Consider the following 25,371-nt stretch of genomic DNA (forward strand, 5'->3'; position numbering starts at 1 on the left):
AAGCTTGTAATTTTTTTTCTTATTTTATCTTGCCCAAATATCAGTGCTTTAGGCTTTCATTTTTTTATAACAACTACGCCAATATATGTGTTTGTTTTTTTTTTTACAGGAAAATGAACTGTCCCCATACCACTTTTCCAATCAAAACCCACAAATAAACAACCCTCAAATGAGTAGCAACAAATCGTATATCTTCCAAAGTCCTACCTAGCTCCTCATCTATATCAGTTTTGACAGAAATGGGCAAATATGGGCGCATGCTGCCTTTGTGCTCTGATTTCACAAAGGCAAAGAACTTTCATGTCTCATCCACTCAGCTTTTCTTTTTCACTTAAGACCCCTGATTAGATACAAACCCACCTGGGCTGGGCCACTAATCCAATCATGGGCATACTTGTATAGATTGATCTATTAGAAGATCTAAGCCCAGAGATTATGACCTCAGAGAACAGCTGGGGTAGTATCTCATCTCTCTAGTGGTGGCCTCCACACCCAGAGGGCTGCAGCTGAGGGCTCAGAAAGAGATACCGAACACCAATTTCACCTAGCATGAATTTCCTGAATGCTCACTTTTAGAAAATATTTTTCTTTATTAATATGTGTCTTTCTGCTTGGTGCACAGGCAGCATGTCAGCTGAAATGCCAATATCATTGAATGTCGATCCTCAGGATCTGCAGGTCCAAACATTCACTGTGGAGAAGCTATTGGAGCCTCTCATCATCCAGGTATGAATACCCTGGATATTACAATGTGTAGTAACTGCCAGAGAACTAGAAAACATGGGAAAATGGTAATGGACAAAGGAAAGATTTGATTTTTGGTACATAAATATATCACCCCAAAGTGTCCTCTTTTTAACTTGTTTAAATATGAAAAGTATGCATTTATTAATACAATCACTACTGCTACTGATAGTAATAAAACTCTGAAAGTTTCTTACCCCAGAATCTATTTTAACAGTAACAGCAGTAATAATATGTATGTATAGTTTTTTTAAAACACTTTCTATTGTGAAATATAACGCATGTAGAAAAGTGTTACATTTCAAAGTACAGTTTAATAAGTAGTTATACAGAACATTTCAAAGTATAATATGGATACCACTTCCACACTTTCAGTATTTCATTCTAGTTGTTCTAATACACTAGTGACTAACAAGAAATATCAATATAATGATTCAGTAGTCACAATCATCACTTGTTAAATCCTATCTTCTCTGTTGCAACTCTTCATTTGATCCTTCTCCCAATGTTCAAAGGTATTAGGGCAATGACTGTTCTAACTTCTTCATGTTGAAAAGGGGTGTTGACATTATGGGGTAGGGGGTTGCAACTGGTTGATTTCTTGGAGACACTGGTGTCTTTGGGTTTCAGGGCTTATATGGTATAGGGATTCTGCTAGTTTGAAAGTATTGTGTGCCCCAGAAAAGCCATGTCTTGTAATCCTGATTCAATATTGTAGGGTAGAAAACTTTGATTAGATTGTTGCCATGGACCTGTGACTCACCCAGCTGTGGGGGGTGGTACCTTTTGATTAGGTGGTTTCCATGGAGATGTGTCTCCACCCATTCAAGGTGGGTTGTTTACTGGAGTCCTTTAAGAGGAAAACATTTGGAAAAAGCCTCAGAGATAATATAAGACCCAGATGTTTGCAGATGCAGAAAGAAATCACCACCTGGGGAAGCCAAAGGACCAGCAGAGGCCAGCCACATGCTTTCCAAGTGGACAGAGGTGTTTTGGACCCATCAGCCTTTCTTGAGTCAAGGTATCTTTCCCTGGATGCCTTAGTTTGAATATTTTTATGGCCTTAGAACTCTAAACTTTTGTAACTTCATAAACTCCCTTTATAAAAGCCAACCTATTTCTGATATCTTGTATTCTGGTGGCATTTAACAAACTAACACAAGAAAAATTTGAAGGTTTTACATTTCTCAAAAATAAACTTAGTGAGCGAAACTTATATACTGGCTCAGATAGGGCCCTGGGTATTCTTTAGGGTTTTCAGGAATACTATTGGTTAGACTTGGCATACTGTGGCAATGTGCAATATCTAGCTGAAGTTTGCATAGGAGTAACCTCCAGAATAGCCTTTAGACTCTATTTGAAATCTCTTAGCCACTGATACCTTATTTTGTTACATTTCTTTTCCTCCTTTTCATCAGGTAGGCATTGTTGATCCCATGATGACAGGGCTAGTCTCATCCCTGGGAGTAATGTCCCACATTACCAGGGAGACTTACATCCCTCAAAGTCATGCCCCACATGGAGGGGAGGGTAATGAGTTTGCTTGCAGAGTTGGGCTTAGAGAGAGAAAAACCACATCTAAACATACAAAAGAGTTTCTCTTGAAGTGACTCTTAGGCATAATTACAGGTAGGCTTGGCTTCCCTGTTACAGAAGTAGAAGCAAGCTTAAGATGAGGGCTTGGCCTATTAACTTGGGAGTCCCTAATGCTTGAGAGAGTATTAGGAATTTCCCAGGTGGGAAAATTTAATTGCAAAATAGTTTTTTCTCCAATCCCTCAAGGGACTTTGCCAATACTTTTACATTATCTGCCCAACCTACTCTGGAAGGTTTCAGGGTATTATATTATACCTGAAGATCGACTTATAGGATCTCATTCCCTATTCTAGACTCCATGTGTTTGGGTTGTTTAAAAGCACTAGCTAGAGAGGTTAAGTTAGATTATGTGCTACAGACAATTTAAGTTTTGAATAAAATAAACATCTCTTCCTTTGATCTCACATAGAAGGTGAAGTTCTACAATACAGACAATATTGTCCTTTACTCTGCATTCTGATTTATCTTAGCCCAAATCAGATCAGCTTTGTTTTAATCGCTAATTGATGTCTGATCTCTTTTTCACCTTCTTTAACAGTTGCTGTGTGAAGAAATGCTTGCTTTCAGAGTTGCAGAACTCTATCTCTGAGTCTTAGGTGATGCACAGGTATCCAAAGCTCCAAGGAAATATCAGGTTATTCACATACAGCACAGCATCTCAGAATTTAGAGATAACACATAAGGCTCAAGAATAAATGTGATTGCTCTAAAGAACTTGCAGTCTAGGCCCTAATTTTCTTATAAGTATTTTCTAAAAGAGACTATACAATATTTGCCTCTCTGTTTCTGGCCTATTTTGCTCAACATAAAGCCCTCAGGGTTCATTTGCTTCATTGCATGCCTCATAACTTCCCTCCTTTCTGTAGCTGCACAATATTCCTTTGTATGTATACACCACAGTTTGCCCTTCTGCTTCTCAGTCATGTACCTTCGCTACCTCCATCCATTGAATATTGTGAATAGTGCCACAATAGACATCAGTGTGCAAATGTCTATTCAAGTCCTTGCTTTCAGTTCTTTCAAGTATATTACTAATAACAGGATGGCCTAATCATTTAGTGACTCTATATTTAGCCTCCTATAGATCTGCTAAATTACCCCCTGGAGGGGCTGCACCATTCTGCTACCTACCAACATTGAATAGGTATACCTCTCTCTCCACATTTGCTCTAGCACTTAAATCTTTCTTTTTATTTGTTAATTAATTTATCCTAAATCTGCAGATTTTGTTGAGATTTTTCACATAGACTATATTCTATTGAAAATAAACAATCAATATCTCACAGTATCCTTACTTGTACAACCATCATCACTTTCAATTTTAGACAGCTTTCAATGCTCCAAAGAGAAAATAACAGATAGACACACTCACACCAAAGAGAAAACCAAAAACATACCATAACTCTTATGCTCCCCCAATTATTTACCCATAGCATTGTGGTATGAGTGAGATGCTCCTCCTATTAAATGTAGTCCATAGCATGCAATAAGTAATTTTTCCCTTATACCACTCTATAATTAACTTTTTGTACAAGTGTCATACCTTTGAAGTAGTTCAGGCAAGAACTTACTTATATTTGTAGTGCTAATCGGTGAGACACATGACTTTAAACAACCCCTTTCAATCATATTTACCTTCAATATGGCACTATTACTTATAATCCCACTAATATACTAGCAACACCTCTATCTGTTCCCATACATTTAAGTTCAACCTCGTTAATAAGTCTGCATGTATTATGTAACTGATCCCCCTTCTTTAGCTTCTGTCTCTAAGTGCCTACATTCCACCCTTTAAGAGTCTGAATTTACATTTTCTAGGGGGTTCATATTAGTGAATGTGGTAGTTAGATTCAGTTGTCAACTTGGTCAGGTGAAGATGCCTAGTTCTATTGCTGTGGATATGAGCCTATGGCATGTGAACCTCATCTGCTCCTGATTACATCTGCAGTCAGTTTGGAGGTGTGCCTGCTGCAATGAATGATGTTTGACTTAATTGGCTGATGCTTAAATGAGAGAGCTCAACGTAGCACAACCTAAGTAGCTCAGTGTACCTCAATCTCAGCACTCATAGCTCAGCCCAGGCCTTTGGAGATGCAGAAAGGAATCACCCCAGGGAAAGTTGTTGGAACCCAGAGGCCTGGAGAGAAGGCCAGCAGAAATCGTCCTGTGCCTTCCCACGTAAGGAAGAACCTCAGATGAAAGTTAGCTGCCTTTCCTCTGAAGAACTAATGAAATAAATCCCCTTTTATTAAAAGTCAATCTGTCTCTGGTGTATTGCATTCTGGCAGCTATCAAACCAGAACAGTGAAGTCATTCAGTGTCTATCCATTTGTGTCTGGCTTATTTCATTTAGCCTTTTGTCCTCAAGATTCATCCATGTTGTCATATGCTTCAGGATATCATTCCTTCTTATTGCTGCATAATATTCCATCATATTTATATACCACATTTTATTTATCCACTTGTCTGTTGATGGACACTGGATTATTTCCGTCTTTTGGTAATTGTGAATTATGCTGCTATGACTATTGGTGTGCATGTAGTCTGTGTCACTGCTTTCATATCTTCTTGGTATATACTGAATACTGGAATTGCCAGGTCATAGGGTAACTCAGTATTTAGTTTTCTAAGAAATCAACAAACTGTTTTCAACAGTGTCTGTACCATTAAGTGTTCCAATTTCTCCATATCCTCTTCAACATTTGTAGTTTCCTGTTTGTTTTAATGGTAGCCATTTTTATAGGTATGAGATGATTTCTTATTGTGATTTTGATTTGCATTTCCCTAATAGTTAATGAAGATGAACATCTTTTCATGTGTTTTTTTTTTAGCCATTTGTATATCCTCTTCAGAAGAATGTCTATTCAAATTTTTTGCTCATTTTATAATTCTTTTGTTGTTCAGTTGTATGATTTCTTTATATATACTGGATAGCAAATCCTTTTCAGATATATGGTTTCCAAATATTCTCTCCGATTGAGTTGGCTGCCTCTTCACCTTTTTGATTTCTTTTAGCAAAGTTTGGTAGTTTTCTGTGCAGAGGTCCTTTCACCCCTGGTTAAGTTTATTCCTAGATGCTTGATTCTTTTAGTTGCTGTTGTGAATGGAATTTTTTCCTTAATTGCCTCCTCAATTAGGTTATCACTAGTGTATAGAAACATTACTGATACTGTGCATTAATAATATCTTGACAATTTGCTAGAATTTTTTATTAGCTGAATTAACTTTGTCATAGATATCTCAGGATTTTCCAAATATAGGATCATGTCATCTGCAAATAATGAAAGTTTTACTACTTCATTTCAGCATTTGGATGACTTTTCTTTTTCTTGCCTAATTGCTCTAGCTAGAACTTCTAACACAATGTTGACTAATAATGATGACAGTGGGTGTCCTTGTCTCATTCCCAATCTTAGGGGGAAGGCTTTCAGTCTCTCACCGATGAGTATAATGCTGGCTGTGGGTTTTTCATACACACATCTTATCATTTTGAGGAAGTTATCTTTGATTCATACCTTTTGAAATGTTTTTATCAGAAAAGGATGCTTTTTATCAGCATCCTTTTCTGATGCTTTTCCAGCATCAATCAAGATGATCATGTGATTTTTTTTTCCCCATTCAATTTGTTAATGTGTTGTATTACATTGCTTGATTTTCTTATGTTGAACCACAGTTGCATTCCCGGATTAACCACACTTGGTCATGGTGTATAACTCTTTTAATGTACCATTGGATTAGATCTGCAAGTATTTTGTTGAGAATTTTTGTATCTATATTCATTAGGGAGATTGGCCTGCAGCTTTCCTTTCTTGTATTATCTTTTCTGGTTTTGATATTTCAGTGATGTTCATTTCATAAAATGAATTGGGTAGTGTTTCTTTTTTGTCTCTCTCTAATTTTTGAAAGAGTTTGAGCAGGAATTGTATTAGTTTTTTTTGAATGTTTGCTAAAATTCCCCTGTGAAACCATCTGGTTCTGGGCTTTTCTTTGTAGGAAGGTTTTTGTTGACTGACTGACTCTCTTTACTTTTGATTGGTTTGGTAAAGTCTTCTATTCCTTCTCAAGTCAGTATAGGATGTTCATGTATTTTTAGGAAATTGCCCATTTTCTTTAAGTTGTCAAGTTTGTTGGCATACAGTTGTTCATAATACCTGTTATGATTTTTTTTTTATTTCTTTGGGATCCATAGTAATGATCCCCCTCTCATTTCTGATTTTATTTGCATCTTCTCTCTTTTTGTCTTTGTCAGTCTAGTTAAGGGTTTGTCAGTCTTATTGATCTTCTCAAGGAACCAACTTTTGGTTTTATTGATTCTCTCTATTGTTTGCTTGTTCTCCAGTTCACTTGTTTCTGCTTTAATCTTTGTTATTTATTTTCTTTGACTTGATTTAAGGTTAGTTTGCTGTTCTTCCTCTAACTTCTTCAGTTGTTCAGTTAGGTCTTTGGTTTTAGCTCTATTTTCTTTTTTAATGTTTGCATTTGGAGCTATAAATTATCACTCAGTACTGCCTTCACTGAATTCCATAGTTTTTTTTAAATTTTTATTAATAAACCAATCAACATACAACACAAACATTCTTAATGTATGAACATTCCACACTTGGTGTGCAATCAGTGGCTCACAATGTCATCACATAGTAGTATATTCATCACCATGATCATTTCTCAGAACATTCATATCACTCTGGAAAAAGAAATAAAAAGAAAAAACTCATACATACCATACCCCTTACCCTTCCCTCTCATTGACCACTGGTATTTCCCTCTATCCAATTTATTTTAACATTTGTTCTCCCTATTATTTATTTATTTTTAATCCATATTTTTTACTCATCTGTCCATACCATAGATAAAAGGAGCATCAGAACAAGGTTTTCACAGTCACACAGTCACTTTGCGAAAGCTATATCATTATACAATCGTCTTCAAGGAACATGGCTACTGGAACACAGTTCTACAGTTTCAGGCACTTCCCTCTAGCCTCTCTAATGTACCTTGAACTAAAAAGGGAATCTCTATATGATGCATAAGAATAACCTCCAGAATAATCTCTCGACTCTGTTTGAAATATCTCAGCCACTGAGACTCTATTTTGTCTTATTTCCCCCTTTCCATCAAGAAGGTTTCTCAATCCCTTGATGCTCAGTCCCAGCTCATTCTAGGATTTCTGTCCTCCCGTTGCCAAGGAGGTTTACACCCCTGGGAGTCATGTCCCATGTAGAGAGGGGGAGGGCAATGAGTTTGCTTGCCATGTTGGCTGAGAAATAGGCCACATCTGAGCAACAAAAGAGGTTCTCTGGCAGTGACTCTTTTTAAAGTAGGCTTAGCCTATCCTTTGTGGGGATATGTTTCATGTGAACAAACCCCAAGATTGAGGGTTTGGTCCATTGATTTTGTTGTCCTCACTGTTTATGAGAATACCAGACCTTCTCCAAATGGAGAAGTTGAATTTTCCCTCTTTTTCACCATTCCACCAAGGGGACTTTGCAAATACTTTTTTATTCACTGTTCAAATCACTCTGGGATTTATTGGGTCATCACTCTGGACAAACCTACAAAACTTCATGCCCTACTCAAGGTTCTATGCACTTATGGTGTTGAATTAAACTGTCCATATAAGTTATATTAGGAGATACACTAGTCAAAATATAAATTTTGTGCCAAATAAACATTTTTTGCTTTAGTCTCAACCATAAGTTAAAGTTTTAAAATATGTATTACCATCTGTTTTCAACACTCTGCAATATTGACATTTCTTTGTTCTTCCTCATGCAAAAACATTTTTTAATTTGTACATTTAGTTACTATCATTGTACACTCTAGGAGTTCTTAGATTATACCATGTCAGTTTTTATTGTCTGTCTTTGCTTTTGATTTCATCTGTGCCACCAACCCTCCTCCCATAGGTTTTAAAAAAAAAATTTTTATTAATAAAACCAATCAATATACAATATGAACATTCTTTTTTTAATCACATAGTTGTATATTCATCATGATCATTTCTTAGAACATTTGTATCAATTCAGAAAAAGAAATAAAAAGAAAAAAAAAAGAATTCATAATACCATACCCTTTACCCCTCCCTTTCATTGATCACTAGCATTTCAATCTACTAAATTCCATAGGTTTTTAAAAAAAATATTTTTATTGAGAAATCTTCACACACATACAGTCCATATATGGTATTCAATAAATGACTCAAAATATCATCACATAGTTGTGTATTTATCACCAATCCCAAAGATTTTTCCCCCATAGGTTTCGATATGTTGTTTTTTCATTTTCATTCATCTCCAGATATTTACCAATTTCCCTTGTGATTTCATCTTTGACCCACTAACTGTTAAAGAGTGTGTTGTTTAACCCCCATACATTTATGAAAGCTGCTGATGCATTGCTTATGTGCAGAGAAAGTATCATTAGGGAAAAACTATTTTTCATATTCTAATTAAAACCAATAAATGCTTTGCTTTAGTTATGTACATTGCAATAGCAGTTGGGAGAAAGTATTTTGAGTAAATTCACAGTATAGGTATTCTGTTCACAGTTTATGTGTGTGTCTGTGTGTGCATGTATTCTATTATGCTCTAGAACTATCATAACCATCTTAAACATTTATTGAGTCCATCTAGAAAATTATAAGGTTGGAAATGAGCCAGAGCAGTTTTATTTTCTGGACAGAAATTTAGCTTTTTTTTTTTAAGTATGATTAGGCTAATTTTTGAGGGCTTTTGATGTGGTACCTCCATCGAGACTTTTTTTGTTAATTAGGTGAGGCAAGTAAATGAGTTAGGGTATCTTAGTTTCCCAGCTGCTATGACAAATGTCACACAATGGGTTGTCTTAACAACAAGAGTTTACTGGCTCACAGTTTTAGAGGCTAGAAGGCTTGATTCTTCCTGGGATCTGTAGCCTTCTTGCTGGCCAGCAATCCTTGGGTTCCTTGGTTTCCCATCACATGGCAATGTCATCTCCTTTCTCTTCTGGGTTTTATTAATTTCCAGTATCTTGTTCTTCCAATGGCTTTCTCTTCATAAAACCTCTAGTAATAGGATTAAGACCCAATTTCATTCAGTTGGACCACAACTAAAAATAGCACCTTCAAAAGGTCCTCTTTACATTGGCTTCACATCCACGGGCCTGGATTAAGATTAAAAATATGTCTTTTTTCTGGGTTCATAATTCAACCTATCACACAGGGAAAAGAAAATCAGCATCGGTTATGTGTCAGATAGTTCTTAGGAAAAAGAAAGTGACATGTGGTATAATTGCTAATTTTATCTTTTGTTAGATTATTTTCAACATTTCTGAAAATGTTTACTGATTTTTTAAAAAGCTGTTTGGTATACGACTTCATCAATATCCCAGCTACAAAAAAAATTCTAGATTTTAGCAACATTAAAGACAAATTAAATAAAAAACTTAATAATTTTGAGATTATATCATATTAATCCTAATTAATAATTTTTAGAATATTCTCATAAAGTAGAATTCTAGTATAACAAAATTATTTGATCACAATGCTTACTTTTATCATAATGGGATTCTCCATATCAAAAACCAGTTCATTTCAAAGTCAAAGAGTTATTAATTAAAAATAATGGCCCTTTTGGATGTGATGCTTCAGCCTTTTTCTGTCACTTTGATCGTATATCTCCTATCAGCACAAGTAAAATATTCCATTAAATTATATTTAACTTGTTTTTTAAAGGAAATCATGCCAAATATCTCATCACATTCTTTTTTCCCCCAAGAGTGTTTAATTCAGTTGCCTGATTTATTTTAAGTATATAAACTCTGATTATACTGGAAATATTCCAAAAGAAATTTTTATTCTTTAAACTCATACTACCATCAGAAAAAATCATCGATTTAATACCCTCATTAAAAAATTCGCACCTTCCTTCATTATTTATCTTCATGTTGTCTTCCTTTGCATTCATGGTTCCACAGAAATTACTAACCACCTCTGTATGTAACTCAAAGTCATAATGACATTTTAATTTCTGAAGTAATTGGTCACACATACTATTATGTCACTCTGACTTCTAAATTCATTTATTCATAAATCTTTAGTCTCCTTTTTTTTTTGTAGTTATCAGAGTCTTCCCCACAAAATCTGATTTATCTTTAATCCATTTTTTTTTTCTCTTGAGCACAGGTAAATCACTAGGTCATTTTTCAGGGATGTTCAGGCTGGGATGTATTTCCATCATTCGCTTTCATTTTCTCTGTGTGATAACTTTCACAGTTGCATCCCTCTGTAATAAATTCCTCCAATGGATCAGAAATAATTTTTTTTCCTCAGCAATTACATTTTTATGATTGTAACTGTAGGCGTCTGCACTTTATCATTTTCTAGATCCAGGTTTGGCAATGCAGTACAGAAATTCTATTTATGTATGTTGTGTGTACTCTGAAGGACATATAAACTGCTGGATCATGCTAGCAGTTATAGATCATATAATCTTATATGACACAGAATATAATTTGCTATGTTTCAGTTTCATGCTGAATGCAAGCTAAAGGCATTTGCTTATTAAAAACTCCGAAAATAAAAATAATAACATAATCCTTATAATGTGTTGTCTCTTATGAAGTAATTTTTGGGGGTTCAAAGGTTCAAATCTATTTTCTGGTGTAAATATATCCCATGTTTTCAAAGGGTAAATACAGATTAAGATCACCTGTAATAAACATTATTTCTTTGGCTCTCACCCCTGTTATAGGACCTCTTGGCCATTTCAACCTCCATAGTATTTCCCACCTATTTCTGGGAGTCCGTTGGGCATGGCAATGATCTATTATATGATACTCATTGGGCCAAGTTTAGGAATAGCTGCTAATTCCTGCATTGGTGAGCATAAATTAGATTACACTGTGATAAGAAACATCTCTTAAATCTCCGAGGCTTAACAAAACCACTTTCTACTCAAGCTACATGTCCAATGTGAGTTGGCAGAGAGCTCTGTGTTGTACAGTTGCACAGGGACCCAGGTAAGGTGGGCTCCATTTCAGCATGCACTATTATGATCATTGTAACAAGGGAAAAAGAACTTGACAAATCGTGCAAGGACTTCTAATTTATCTACCTGGAAGTGACATATTCTAGCTCCATTCATATTACTGTTGCTGAAGCGAGTCATATGGTCATCATATAGGCTGGATCCATAATCCAGTTTTGTGTCCAGGAGAATGGGAATATTTGTGAACAGCCCCAATGATTGCCATCCCTATTGTTTATTTTTAAAGAGTTTCCTCTGTTTAGTCTCCACTTGCTTTAGTCACCTGGTAAAGTCATAGCTGATTTTACTGGGGTGGGCAACTGATTTATGAATACTCAGTTTTTATGTTGGCAAGAAATCTGTGAGCATGAGAACTCTGTCTCTTGGTTATGATTGTAAATTGGTCCTGTTATCTTTCTCTTTGGGGAGTTGAATATATACCCAGAGTTGAGGACCTAGTACCTAAGGCTAAGTAGTCACATCAGAAGAAATCTGAAAGACATACAGAAAGTAGAGATGAGAAGAGTTGAATCATAGTGATAGTGGAGTAGTTGCTTTTTTTAACTTAAAAAATTTATCTGGGCAGTGTGACAGGGCTCAGTGGCAGAGTTCTTACCTGCCATGCTGGAGATCTGGGTTCATTTCCCAGTGCCTGCCCATGCAAAATAAAGCAAGCAAACAAAAAAATTATTTTAAATAACTACAGATTTATAGGAAGTTAACAAATACAGTGGAGAGAGATCCTGTGCACCCTTCTTCCAATTTTCCTTAGTGGTTACATCTTACATAATTATAGTACAATATCAAAATCAGGAAATTGATCTGGTAAAATGTGTGAGTATAGTTGTTGATTGCCATTATCATTATCAAGATACATAACTATTCAATCACAGCAAAGAGCTCTCTCATTCTACCCTTTATAGTCACACCCATCTCTCTTTTTTGGCTCCATCCATGATCCCTAGCAAATACTAACTTGTTTTCCACTTCTATAATTTTGTCATTTTGAGAATGTTGTCTAAATGGAATCATACAGTATATGAATGTTTTTCCTATTAATTGACCCCCCTTTTTTTTTACTAACTAAGTTTTGGGTTTACAGAACAATCATAAAATCCAGGATTCCTACACACCACCCTGATAGTGGAACAGTTTTGAGTTTGGAACCACAAATCCCTGCTGTTTGGGGACAATAAGGTTACCTCGTTACCTGGCTTGTATTGGATGCTTCCAGTTTCAAAACACATTCTAGTCTCAGAATTCTGCTCTGGTTTCTGTGGGGCCCTGTTTCCAGTTCCTATAAGGATCAACCATGCAGGCCAGATGCTTGTTTTCCTTAGGTAATTGGATACCCTGGCCTCCTACCCCCTCATCAGTGGGCAAAAGTTCCAAAGAACCCTCAGCAGTAGCAATCCAGTGTCATTGCCCTCATTTGCTCATATAAGAATGGGGATTTCCCTGTATGAAAGGGAACGCCTCTCTTTCCATACCCTTCTCTCCAGATTTTGGAGGCACTGAGATATGCCCTGTGCTCCCAAACAAGTCTATCTACCATGTTTTTCCATTTTGTCTGGCTTCATCTTGTTGATGGTGGATGGTGACTGCCCATTGTGAGACTCAAAATGGACATGCCAAGTTAGCTGTCAGCCAGTGCCTCTAAAGCTGCCTGTTCTGATGGGGCAGAATGGTAATGGACACCTACAAAAGAGGGAAGAATGCTTCTCACCCCAACTCTCTGCTTCACCCTGACACTTGAGTGTCTTATGAAAACAACTCCTTTCAACTTCTTTCTTAGTCCCCTACCTCTCCTTGTTAGAATCTAACCCAGTCTAAGTGGTTTGATGGGTAACAGTTACTGTCCTTCAAACTCTTTGCCCACCAAAAAGGAAATCATGCATCAATCCCACTGGTAGGTATATACCCAAAAGAATTGAAAGCAGGGACTCGAACAGATATTTGTACATCACTGTTCATAGTGGCATTATTCACAATTTCCAAAAGATGGAGGTAACCCAGGTGTCCATCAACCAATGAATGGATAAACAAAATGTGGGATAAACATACAATGGAATATTATTCGGCAGTAAAATGGAATGAAGTCCTGATACATGTGAGAACATGGATGAACCTTGAAGACATTATGTTGAGTGAAATAAACCAGACACAAAAGGACAATTATTATAGGATCTCATTGTTTTGAGACAATTAGAATAAGCAAACTCATAGGGTCAGAATCTAGACTATAGGTTACCAGAGGACAGGGAGGATAGAGAATGGGAAGTTAAGGCTTAAAATGTACAGGGTTCCTATTTGGAATGATGGAAATATTTTGTTAATGGATGGTGGTGATGGTAGCACAACATTGTGAATGCAATTAACAGCACTGAAATATATATATTTGAATATGATTAAAAGGGTAAATGTTAGAGTATATACAGGGTAACAGAATAAAAATTAAAAAATCCCTGCAACTACATTATACACTGAACCCTAAGATAAACCATGGACTTTTATTAATAATACAATTATAAAAATGTGCTATCATCAATTGTAACAAATGTTCCACACCAACACAAAGTGTTGGTGGTGGGGTGGTACATGGGAATCCTGTGTTTTATGCCTGATCATTCTATAAACTCACAACTTCTCTAATTAAAAAAATAATGCATATCAATCTACTCAAATAAATAGATGCCTAGATACCTCAAATTTTGTTCCCCACTGTTCTACAGACAGTTCTGATTGGTTTCCAGGTAACAGGGAGTGTACATGTCTGCTCCTTGGCTTCCTAACCTTCTAGAATATAATTTCCTTTGTTTCTTTCAGAAAATAGTTTAAGTGGTTTGTTTGTGGTACTTCTTTGTCACTTCTATAGGTCATTTTGAATGAACCCTTATTTATGCTTTCTTGGTTTTATTTTCCAACTTCTTTTTTGTACCCATTCTCATTATTCTATAAATAGAATTTATATCAGAGTTAATCTTGAAAGTTCCAAGGAAATCTCAAAGACAAGTCTGCACCATATTGTGTTGTTATGAATTACTTTATAAGCAAAAATTGTAGTTTTGACTGTGACCTCAATAAGTAACCTTAAGAGTCAGTAAATTAAATGTCTACATGATGACTATATCACCAGCTTTAGTAATCCTAAAGAACCATCAGCTGTCACTTTACAAACTAGCTGTGTTGCAAAGTTTTTTTTTAATTAAATAGTTGGCATTGGGGACTTTTCTATAGAAACCATATTCCAGATGTTAGTTTTCCAAGCCATTCCACAAATTACCACAAGAGGTTGGTAACAGTTTATCAGTCTTTGACCTTGCTTGCAAAATTCTGTAGATTTCTGCCTATTATTGCCCTAATCTCTAGTCAGTCAGGATTAGTGAACAGGACAAATACAAAAAGATAAAAAAGATTTTATAAGAAATATAATTTATTAAAATTTTTTTTGATTGTAGGTAAGATTCTTCAAGGACCTGTTGGTTTGGAATTTCATAATTTAATGCGTATTGAAAAACATGAACACAGACTAAATTATTATTAGTCTCCTACATTTCAGTGGATGGCTGAGAAAAGAAACAGTGTTTCTATGTTTAGAATAGAAATAAAACCTGTGAAAAGGAGAGACAGGTAAGACAGAAAAGGGCTAAATCATAGGGCTTTGTCTTTATATATTGATATTGTCATAGGATAATAACGGTAATTTAGAGTTTCATTTGAAAAGAAATTCAAATAATATCTTTTCCTAATAGTTGAATGATTATGTTTCAAGGCAAAAAGGCTTTTAAAAAGCAAAAGAATTGTAGGCATTTTATGCAAGTGGCTTATGATAGAGATAAGCCTAGACTAAGAACAAGCACACACACTACCCAGTCTCAAGGTGGAATTCTGGGTTCTGTTCACTCAGAGGACAATATAGAAATGTGATACATTTAAGAAATTGTAGCCTATCCTTGCAATCAACAATGCCCTTGGGTTTTATATTGTTGACATTTACAGCATTTGTTAGTAGATGAATGAATAATACATTATATTTGAAACATGTAAATTAAATGTCTTTTAAATACTTACAAACTCAAAGCTTATAAAGTATAAAGATGTTATTTTTATTGCAGGGTGAAGAAATAAACTTAATTCTGCCTCAATAACATTTTCAAGTTAAGGCAATTCAGTATAGCTCAGTTCATTCTAATAAAGTAAATTCTTTAATTTCTGCATTCTTTTACTGCCAGAAAACTGCTCCCATGGGAAAATTGTTAGGATATAGTATTCTCTGAGAAACAAATAGTTGAGGAAAAGAAGCCAGTATTTGAATTAAAATCAGGCAAAGAAAAATCAGCAGCTAGTTTATTAAAATAAAGTGTGAATCCACTGGGAATATGCATATCTGAGCATACAAGGGATGCCCCCACTGCCAGAATCTGTTATCTTTGAAATTAGCTGTGAAAAGATATCAGTCTTCACACGTTTCATCCCTTCTCGGTTTGCTTCTACAACTTTTGTCCTATCAGGATCTGATTTTTTTTCTTCTCCGATATTGTTGTCCTGTTTGTCTGGATTCTTTGACCATGCGCAATCCACTTCACTTTTCCTAATATTTTATCTTCCATCACAGCTCATCTTTTTCCCCATGAATTCAGACTGATCACACAGATGCTCCCTTCTAGCTTTGCTTTAGGATAAGATCCTTCTCTTTTAAACTGATTCCATAGGCAGCCAGGTGGTGTAGACTGATAAGACCAAATCTACCTGACCTTTTAGTGAAAGCTGCTAAGATTGATGGGAGCAATTGTGGGTCAGCTGGCTGAAAGAGTAGAGGAGTTCATATCTTCCTGGATATGGCCATTTTTGCTGCTTAAGGCCTGACTCTACTGTTTTATAGAATTCCCTGGTTATTTCAGGACACCCAGTTTGTCCTGGGAGATACTATTGTAGCTTGAAAACTCCTTGATTTGGGTGGGCCACGGTGGCTCAGCAGGCAAGAATGCTTGCCTGCCATGCCAGAGGACCCGGGTTTGATCCCTGGTACCTGCCCACGTTAAGAACAACAACAAAAAACTCCATGGTTTTAGGCCAGGATTTGGCACATTTTTTTTCTTTCTGTACAGGGCCAGATAGTAAATATTTTCAACTTTGTGGTCCATATAGTCTCTGTAGCAACTACTTTGCTACTGCAGTGTGAAAGAAGACATAGATAATATGTAAACAAATGGGAATAGTTGTTGTCCAATAAAACTTTATTTATAAAAACAGGCAAGTGGCTGGATTTGGCCCAAGGGCCAAAATTTGCAGGCCCCTACTACAGACTGATCATTTTTTCATAGAGATATTCTGCACACACTGGTTCAGGAGAGGTAAGAAACGCACAATATTTCATACATAGTTGGGAGCACCCTATGAGAAAAATATGATGGAATGGTTTGTTGCCAAGCCCTATTAGAGACACAAAAGCCTCACTTGGGGGAAAGAGTGCTAAGTAATTCAGGAAGAGTGTTAACTAGGTAATTCAGAAAAATTTACATTAATATCCTGTTAGCCCTATGGTTTTCAAACCTGGAGTCACATTGAAATCACCTGGGGAGCTTTTAAAACTGCAACTGCCCAGGGCACATACTAAACCAATTAAATCAGAATCTCTGGGAGTAGTACCAGGCAATAATTGTTAAAGTTTTCAGGTGATTCCAATGTAAGGGGTGTGTTGGTCATTATATCAGCCAGTAGTGAGCATAGTCCTGCCTCTTGGCTCAAGACTTGACCAAAAAAAGCTGCTTTGTGTGTTTTTTTTTTAATGGGGTTGAGTGGTGCCCATCTCGAATAAGCTTACAATGAATTCCTGGGCTAACTACCTGCACCAATTCTCTGTTTGTAACAAGCTCAGTAGTACCATCTAGATCTCAGTAGGGCTATTAGCAATTGCTCTCAGATAGACTCCTAAGTGTTCTTTAGGATTGGCAGGAATGGTTTTGGTTGGGGTCTGGTAAATCATGATAAATATCAATATCTAGCTGAAGCTTATGTAAGAGTAACCTCCAGAGTAGCCTCTCGACTCTATTTGAAATCTCTCTGCCACTGATAGCTTATTTGTTACACTTACTTTCACTCTTTTGGTGAGGAAGGCGTTGTTGATCCCACGGTGCCAGGGCCAGACTCATTCCTGGGAATTATATCCCATGTTGCCAGGGAGACTTTCACTCCTGGATGTCATGATGCATATGGGGGGAGGGTAATGATTTTACTTGCTGAGTTGGGCTCAGGCTAGTATGGTGGCAGACTGGGCTTACAGAGAGAGAGAGGCCACATCTGAACAACAAAAGAGGTCTTCTGAAGTAACTCTTAGGCATAACTATAGGTAGGTTTAGCTTCTCAGCTACATACATAAGCTTCACAAGAGCAAGCCTTGAGATCAAGGGCTTGGCCTATTGACTTGGGAGTCCCTAACATATGAGACAGTATCAGAGGTTTCCCTGATGATAAAGTTTAATAGTTCCATATTTGTTCTCCCATTCCTCGAGGGACTTTGCCAATACTTTTTAATATCTGCCCAACATACTGTGGGATGTATCTGGGGCTTACATTAAGCTATGCGAATTACAAGCCCTCATTCCCATTCTGACTTCATGTATTTGGGTTGTTTAGATTATCTATCCACACAGGTTGAATTAGATAATGTGCTACAGAAAATTTAGGTTTTTTTTTTTTTTTTCTTTTTGCATGGGCAGGCACTGGGAATCGAACCCAGGTCTCTGGCATGGCAAGTGAAAACTCAGTCTGCTGAGCCACTGTGGCCTGCCCAGAAAATTTAAGTTTTTAACAAAATAAACCTCTCTTCCTTTAGTTTCACAGAATAGGTGAAGTTCTAAAATACAACCTTTTTTTACCTTTGTATTCTGAGTTACTTTAGTCTCACCCAATCGGATTCATTCTTCTCTCTAATTAAAACCTAATCTCGTTTTCAATCTCTTTAACAGTTGTTGTATGTGGCAATGCTGACTTTCAGAACTGCAGAAGTCCTACTCTGAGTTGTAGGTGCAATTCAGACACATTTTTAACACTTCTGAAATTAGGATGCATTTTACAATGGATATGAACATTTAATGTAGTTTTCCTTGTTGAGGTTATAGGGAATCACAGATTTACCCCCAGTAGTCCTTGGCTTTTTTTTATCTTATGTAAGTGATCTGATCTTCCCCATAAGCTTCCACCCACTGAGAATTGGGATAAATGCCTTATATTTCAGCCAGTAAGATTGGTAAATTTTTCTGATTTAATAACATAATTAGTTACTTTTGGTAAATGTTCAGAAAATGGTGGTGGAGGTGTTGCTTATGTGACCTCATTGTAGTAGAAGTGCCTTTGGTTTCATGGGGGGACCCTTGGACCTTAGTGCTCATTGTTGCAGAGTGGCTGGTATGAGATGCTCTTTGAATTGGTGACCTTTGAGGGATGAACATATCCTATACATGACCATCCTGTTGGCACCTCTGAGCATTTCCTGATTTGTCTATAGCTGATATAACTTGAGAACACTTTCTGTTTTGTTAGGGTCCATAGTTCTTGTGGGATGCCTTAGCCTCACCTTGGCTTTTGGTGGTGTTTCAGACTCTCTATATTATAGCCACACCCACCATCCAGTGTGTGTCATCATCCGTCCCCTCATGGCCTCTCCTGCAGAGTCTCCTTGCTCCTTGTCATGGTAGGCTCAAGACAGGCCCATCAGCTTTCAATACTGATACCTTCTGATTGTGCTTCAGGGTATAAAGGATGTTCTGAATCTTATCTCTGCTTCATAGGAATCAAGAGTAGCTTAGGAAAGCTAAAATGGTCCTTTCTCTACCTACTTAAACTGTGATGCCAAGATTACTTTAATGTATCTACCCCAAAGTTGTACAGTCCATAAGGTAATCTCTTTCCAGAGTTTCAACCATAAAGTGGGACCACAGCCCTGCTGCTCCGAATGTTCCCTGTCAGTCATGCCAACAGATTCCTAATCTGGGTGAGGCCCAGATAAGAGAAATAAAGATGTGTATCTTACCTGTCACTCCTTTTTCCCATAGTCCTTTGGGACTAGGAGGCGACAGCTTTCTTTACCTCTTTTTCTTGTCTGACCAGGCCATTCCTTTAATAAAACTTTGTGACTTAGTCCATCAGATCTAGCTTTTCTTAAAGAGGAGTCAAAAGAAGTTAGAAAATGATTTTCTCTTTTAATGCCTGGCTTTCACAATTATTTTCTTGCTTAAAATGTCCAGAAAGCCAGCTTTGAAACTCAAAGATCATTAATGGCTTTTTGTTTGACCTGCCCTCTGCTTCCCTGGAACAACAGGCCTCATAGCTCCAACATGCATATGGAAAGCTCAATATTAACAGAATATTATCCATCCTTACATTCTGAAAAGAAGTGGTTAAATTAAATTAGTGGTATGTATCATAATTAGTGGTGCTTTAGGGGTCTATGGAGTTACCTTGTTTTGAGGAAAAGACTTTGGGGCATCAAAGGTCAAGTGCTGACCTAAGAGATTCAAGATTGCTAACTATGATACTTAATTTTTACATACAAATGGGACAAAATTGTTTTGTTGACTGAGAGACAATTCTGACAAATCAGAAGGACATAATCTAATCTGTTTTTTAAACTGAATATCAGCACTGAAATAGCTGATGGGTTGTGTATTCAGATTTGTGTTGTAAAATCTTGACCATGGAGCCCTAGGAATCTAATCACTTTCATGATATCCTCTGGTCTTTCTTGCTCAGTGTTTATCTTTCTCATTCATCAATGGTGAACAAATGATTATGTATATCTATTTCTGAGATACCTGCAACAAAATGGAGTTTCATTAGAATATCGTCAGTTTTCCGGTTTAGGATGGATGGGGGAAAAAGGGAATCTGGTAGCAGATGATGGGAATGAAATGCAGATAAACCTTCATAGTTTGTGTTGGCAAGGCATATTGGCATAGTTTATTCAGTTTTTTTGTTGCTAATGTTATAAAAGATTATTAAACAGAGCTGGGACATAGAATTAGGGATCACAACCATATTTCACCATTGGTCACTGCTGGAAGTGGAATATTGGGCTGGATGGACCAAGAGACCATGTTAAAATGCTCAAGCCTGTGCAAAGATAACCTATTCTAATTTTAGGGTCAGCTTTTGGTTGATTGAATTTTTCACTTTTTATTTTGTTTGCTACAAGTGGTCAATGGGTATTAATGGAAAACAGCTGTCCTTTGCTTTTTCTTCCTCAGCACTTTGGAAGTTCTCTACTGTCTATTATTGTTTATTAATTTATCAGAATGATTACTGTTTGATTTTATAGCAGCCTGAATATAATTTCTCATTAATTTGCTTAATTCAACATCTTTTTTAAAATTTATTAATTAAAAAATAAAGAAACAAAATAAAACATCAACATTAATTCAATATCTTGATAGTCCTCCCCCCCCCCCCCCCCAATTTTGGAACCAGTTGTTTGTAGGGACAGAGTCTATATGATTAACATTACTTATTTAGCTAAAATCTGAATTTGTCTCTGAATTGTTGCTCTGTATAAATCAGGCATCTTTTCTAAATAATAGTCATATTTGAAATGGTAAAAGTCAAATATCTTAGGAGTAATAGATTAGTGATTGAGTTCCCTGAGAAATATTATCTCAGGATGCCTCAAATCTCAGGCCTGCAATTTCTTTTCAATCTATACTTTGTCTTTAGGAGATTACTCAGTCTCAGGGTTTGAAAAATCAAATATTCCTCCCAAATACATCTGAAATTCTAGTAAGACCAACAAAACTACGGATAAGTGAAAAATTAAAATGAAAATGTAAGCTATAAGGGGCATAGTTCTCCCTCTGACCTCAGTAGTCAACTACAGAATTGGATACCAGCCTCCAACTTTGCAAATTTATGTCTAAAGTTCAACTCTTGATTCCTTTCCCTCCCTACATCTCCTCAATTTCCTCACCTAAGTAAATATCACCCCTGAGCTCACCCAGGAGCTTAGTCATTTTTTATCCCTCTATTTCTTTCATAAACAAATCCAATTTGTCAGCAAACCCTGTTGATTCACTTCAGGACATACCAGAATTCTGCCATTTCTCAACATCTCCTCTACTACTCCCTGGAGCAAACCAGTGAGGTCTCCACTTGGATCACTGTGACAGCCTCTTACCTGCATTTCTTTCTTTTATCTGTATTTCTTACTTGCATCCTTTTCCATTCACAGTCTTTTCTCCACAGAGCAGCCAGAATGATCCTTTTAAAATTTAGGTCAGATCACGTTTATTTCAAACCCTTCAATAGCTCCAATCACAAGAATAGAATTGAGAATGTTGACAGTGATTTATGAGCCTATTTGGTCTCTGGATGCCAGCCTGACTTCATCTCCTCTGTTTTCCTCACTCTCCTGTGGAATTGTAGGAAACATATATACAACCTAAACTTTCCAATTTTAACCATTCCCAAGCACACCATTCAGTGGGATTAATCATATTCACAATGTAGGTGCTAGTCTCACCACCCTTTATGACTGGAACCTTCTCATCACCCCAAATAGAAACCCTACACCCATTATGCATTAACTGCGTTCTCCCTCTACCCTGCCCCTGGTAATTTGTATTCCACTTTCTGACTCTATAAGTTTGTATATTCTACTATTTCATATAAGTGGACTCATACAATATTTTTTCCTTTGTGTCTGACTTATTCCACTCAGTAAGATGTCAAATTTCATCCATGGAAGAAACTAATATTTGACATCAGTCTCAGCATGTGGTGTTTTCTGTGTTGTGTTTGTTTTCATATTTTATCTAGGAGTAAGTCTACTGCCTTACTTACACTGCTATTTTTGTGTTTGCAATGTCATGGCTTCTTGTTATGCCATCTGTGTTGCACTGGACAGCGAGCTACATGTGGTTTCTACTTCCATAGCTCAAAGGAATATCATGTTAGCCGTGGTTAATTCAACAAAACAAGTTCTAAATTACATTTAAAAAATGGCTGCTTAATACTTTTTCTGTTTTTTTCCAGTGCAGATAAATCATCAGTAAAAAATAAAAAGCATGCATGCTTTTTATTTATAGTGTGAAAATGACCTTATAAACTGTCTTTTTTTTGGATACATACCTAAAAAAAGGCCAAATATAAATATATACTTGACTCTAGGTCAGTTCGAGCTGACCAGGCCTCCAATTGCACAAAATGTAACTTCTTTATTTGGGACAATGTGCTTTCTCATGTCTAATATGACCCGGGAAGTGACACAATATCCTGTATTAAGGAATTTTTTTTGATTAAAACTACTATGAGCTATCACCAAACTAAAGTTTTAATTTTTGGCTTAGCTACCAGCTAGCTTTGTAGCCTTATACAAACAGCTACATTTTCTGCCTCTTGGTTTTCTTATTTCTAAAATCTGGGGTTTCATTCCTTTTTTTCATTAAGTCAACCACATCTTATTTACAGTATGCCAGCTCTGGGTCTTCTGAATGAGTCCAGCATGGCCCCTGCCCTTGCCGGTCAGTAGATACTGGAGGGCGGTATGTCAACAGCCAATTTCCAGACGCTGACAAGGACGGACGAGGGCAGACCTCGGGGCTGTGAGCGGAGGGAGACGTTCCAGCTCCAAGTGTGTGAACGTTTCTTGTTCTGGGCCTCACAAGTCGTTTGTGGGCAAACTCCAGGAATGGAAGATGGGATCGAAAACCTAACCAGGAGTGAAATCACGATTTGCCTGATAAATCACTAGAGAGTTCGGACTTAATCTTGTGCGTAGCCACGGGCGCTCGGCGCGCCGACGGCGGGCGCAGGTGCGTCAGTTGACCAAGTAGAGAGAAGGTTCTAGCAGGTGCGGGCCGCATAGTGGCGGCGGGATCTCTCAGGAGACCCTTCGTAGACCTGAGGACCTGAGTGCGAGTCGGTTCAGACAGGTGCCAGCTTCGGTGTCTTAGAGGACGGCTGGTTAGGAGTCCAGGCTGGTCAGTCTTTCAGCCCGCAGCCCTAAGAGGTAATGGTTGCGGGGTGAGAGAAGGTGACGGAAACCACAGCTTTTAAAGAGACATCCTAGGGCCGGCCACGGTGGCTCAGTGGCAGAGTTCCCGCCTGCCATGCCGGAGACTCGGGATGCTGATGCCGCCCATGTGGGGGAAGGGGGGGAGAGATACCTTAAAACACCAGGAGAGGAGGGCTCCGTGGGGGAGCAGCTCAGTTGAGGACTGGGGTTCTGCCTCAGGTTAGGGATGTCAGCCTCTGAGGTAAAAAATAAAGGAGGAGAGCCTTCCCCTTCGGGGTTGCTGCCTTTGAAGCGGCTGGGCCTAGTGAATTAAATATTAACTCTTTCCTTGGCTCTTGAAACTTGCCTTATTTAAGCTACAGCCTGCCTCCTAGATGTGTTTCTTTTCTTCTTTTTTTTTTTTAAGGTGGGTCGTATTTTTTTGTTATTAATTAAAAAAAAATTTTTTTAAATACCAAAAAAAAAAACACCAAGCAGACGCAAACGTTCGTGACTTTTGATCATTCTCTTCTACATATATAATCAGTAATTCACAATATCTTCACATAGTTGCATATTCATCATCATGATCATTTCTTGGAACATTTGCATCTATGCAGAAAAAGAAATAAAAAGGAAACAGAAAAAATTTCATACATACCATACCCCCCACCCCTCCCCATCACCGATCACCAGCATTTCACTCTAAATTTACTTTAACATTTGTTCCCCCTATTATTCATCTTTATTCCATATGTTTTACTCATCTGTTGATAAGGTAGATAAAAGAAGCATTAGACGCAAGGTTTTCACAATCACACGGTCACATTGTGAAAGCTATGTCATTATATAATCATCTTCAAGAAACATGGCTACTGGAACACAGCTTCACATTTTCAGGCAGTTCCCTCCAGCCTCTCCATTACATCTTGACTAAAAGGTGATACTAGATGTATTTCTTGCCCTACTGTTTTTCTCTCCACTCTGCGAACTTTCAGAAAAAAAATCTCTGCCCCTTTCTTCCCATCTCTTCCCCTTTGTTCATGATTCCCTCCCCGGGCTCTCATGTCTCCCTCTCTTGGTAGGAAACTGTGCGTCCCTAAAGGATCTTCTTGGAAGCCCCACTTGATCTCTGTGAATGTATGCAATCTCTTCAGTACTTTTTTTATATTTATAAATGTAAGCAGTTACAGTCTGCCTTTTATATGATAGCTAGTTGTGGATTTTTCTTATCACCATGCTGGGGCTTACTCATCTTTATTTCCTAAATACCGTGGGTACTGTTTGAACATAATGCATAATTGAACATAGCGCTCAATAAATGGTTATTGACTTGAGATGAACTAAAAGAAGGTTGCACTTGGATTTGGGGGAGGGTTGAATGTTAATCTAGGAATGGATTCCCAACCAACCCTTCAATCTTCCTCAGTTTTGCTAACTCAGTAAGGGTTGTTTTGGTAGGATATAAGAACAGTTGAAATTATTAATGCTTGAAGAAGAAATCCTCTTCAAATCGGATATCTTTTACTTAAAAAAAATCACTAGTTTTACATAGCTATACATAATTTTTTTTCACCCAATTTACTTGCTTTCAGAATCTTGTTGAAATTCTTAGCTAATTAACATGGATTAAATGCTTTGTATTTTATTTCACACATTAAAATTAAGTCAAGGAAGCAAAACTAGCCTGAAGGTCTCTGTGAGCTATTGGGGGAAGGATAAAATTCAATGTGTTTTCTCTAATAAACAAGAAAAGAGGTAGCTGTTAGCATGACCTTTTTATATCTTAATGATAGAATTTTTTAACAAGTCAGATTTGGAAGGTGCATGGTTATAGAACATAAACATGCTACCACATATTGCAAAGGGAAGACTTTCCATAAAGTTAGCATCTGAAGTGCTAAAGCAGTCATTGCACTGATGCAACAAATGAAAGTAAATCACAACCTCACACCAAATTCTGCAGCGATCCTGTTGTGCACTACCATTGCTCCATATCACAACGATTGTGCTTTGGCTCTGTGCATATCAATTTGATTT

General features: G+C 37.1%; 1 protein-coding gene across 11 annotated transcripts in view; it reads left to right on the plus strand.

Moving 5' to 3' along the window:
- The window catches only part of CTNNA3 (catenin alpha 3), a 1,849,311-nt gene that overhangs the window by 56,948 nt on the left and 1,766,992 nt on the right, over window positions 1-25,371 (plus strand). For all 11 annotated transcript variants that reach the window (XM_077125140.1, XM_077125142.1, XM_077125146.1 and 8 more), the window contains exon 2: window positions 623-726. In XM_077125140.1, coding sequence (XP_076981255.1) covers window positions 628-726 — 99 coding nt within the window. In that variant the 5' untranslated portion in view covers window positions 623-627. The remainder of the gene's footprint in view (window positions 1-622; window positions 727-25,371) is intronic.

Source organism: Tamandua tetradactyla, chromosome 13 (genome assembly GCF_023851605.1).
Source record: "Tamandua tetradactyla isolate mTamTet1 chromosome 13, mTamTet1.pri, whole genome shotgun sequence".
Classification (NCBI taxonomy): domain Eukaryota; kingdom Metazoa; phylum Chordata; class Mammalia; order Pilosa; family Myrmecophagidae; genus Tamandua; species Tamandua tetradactyla.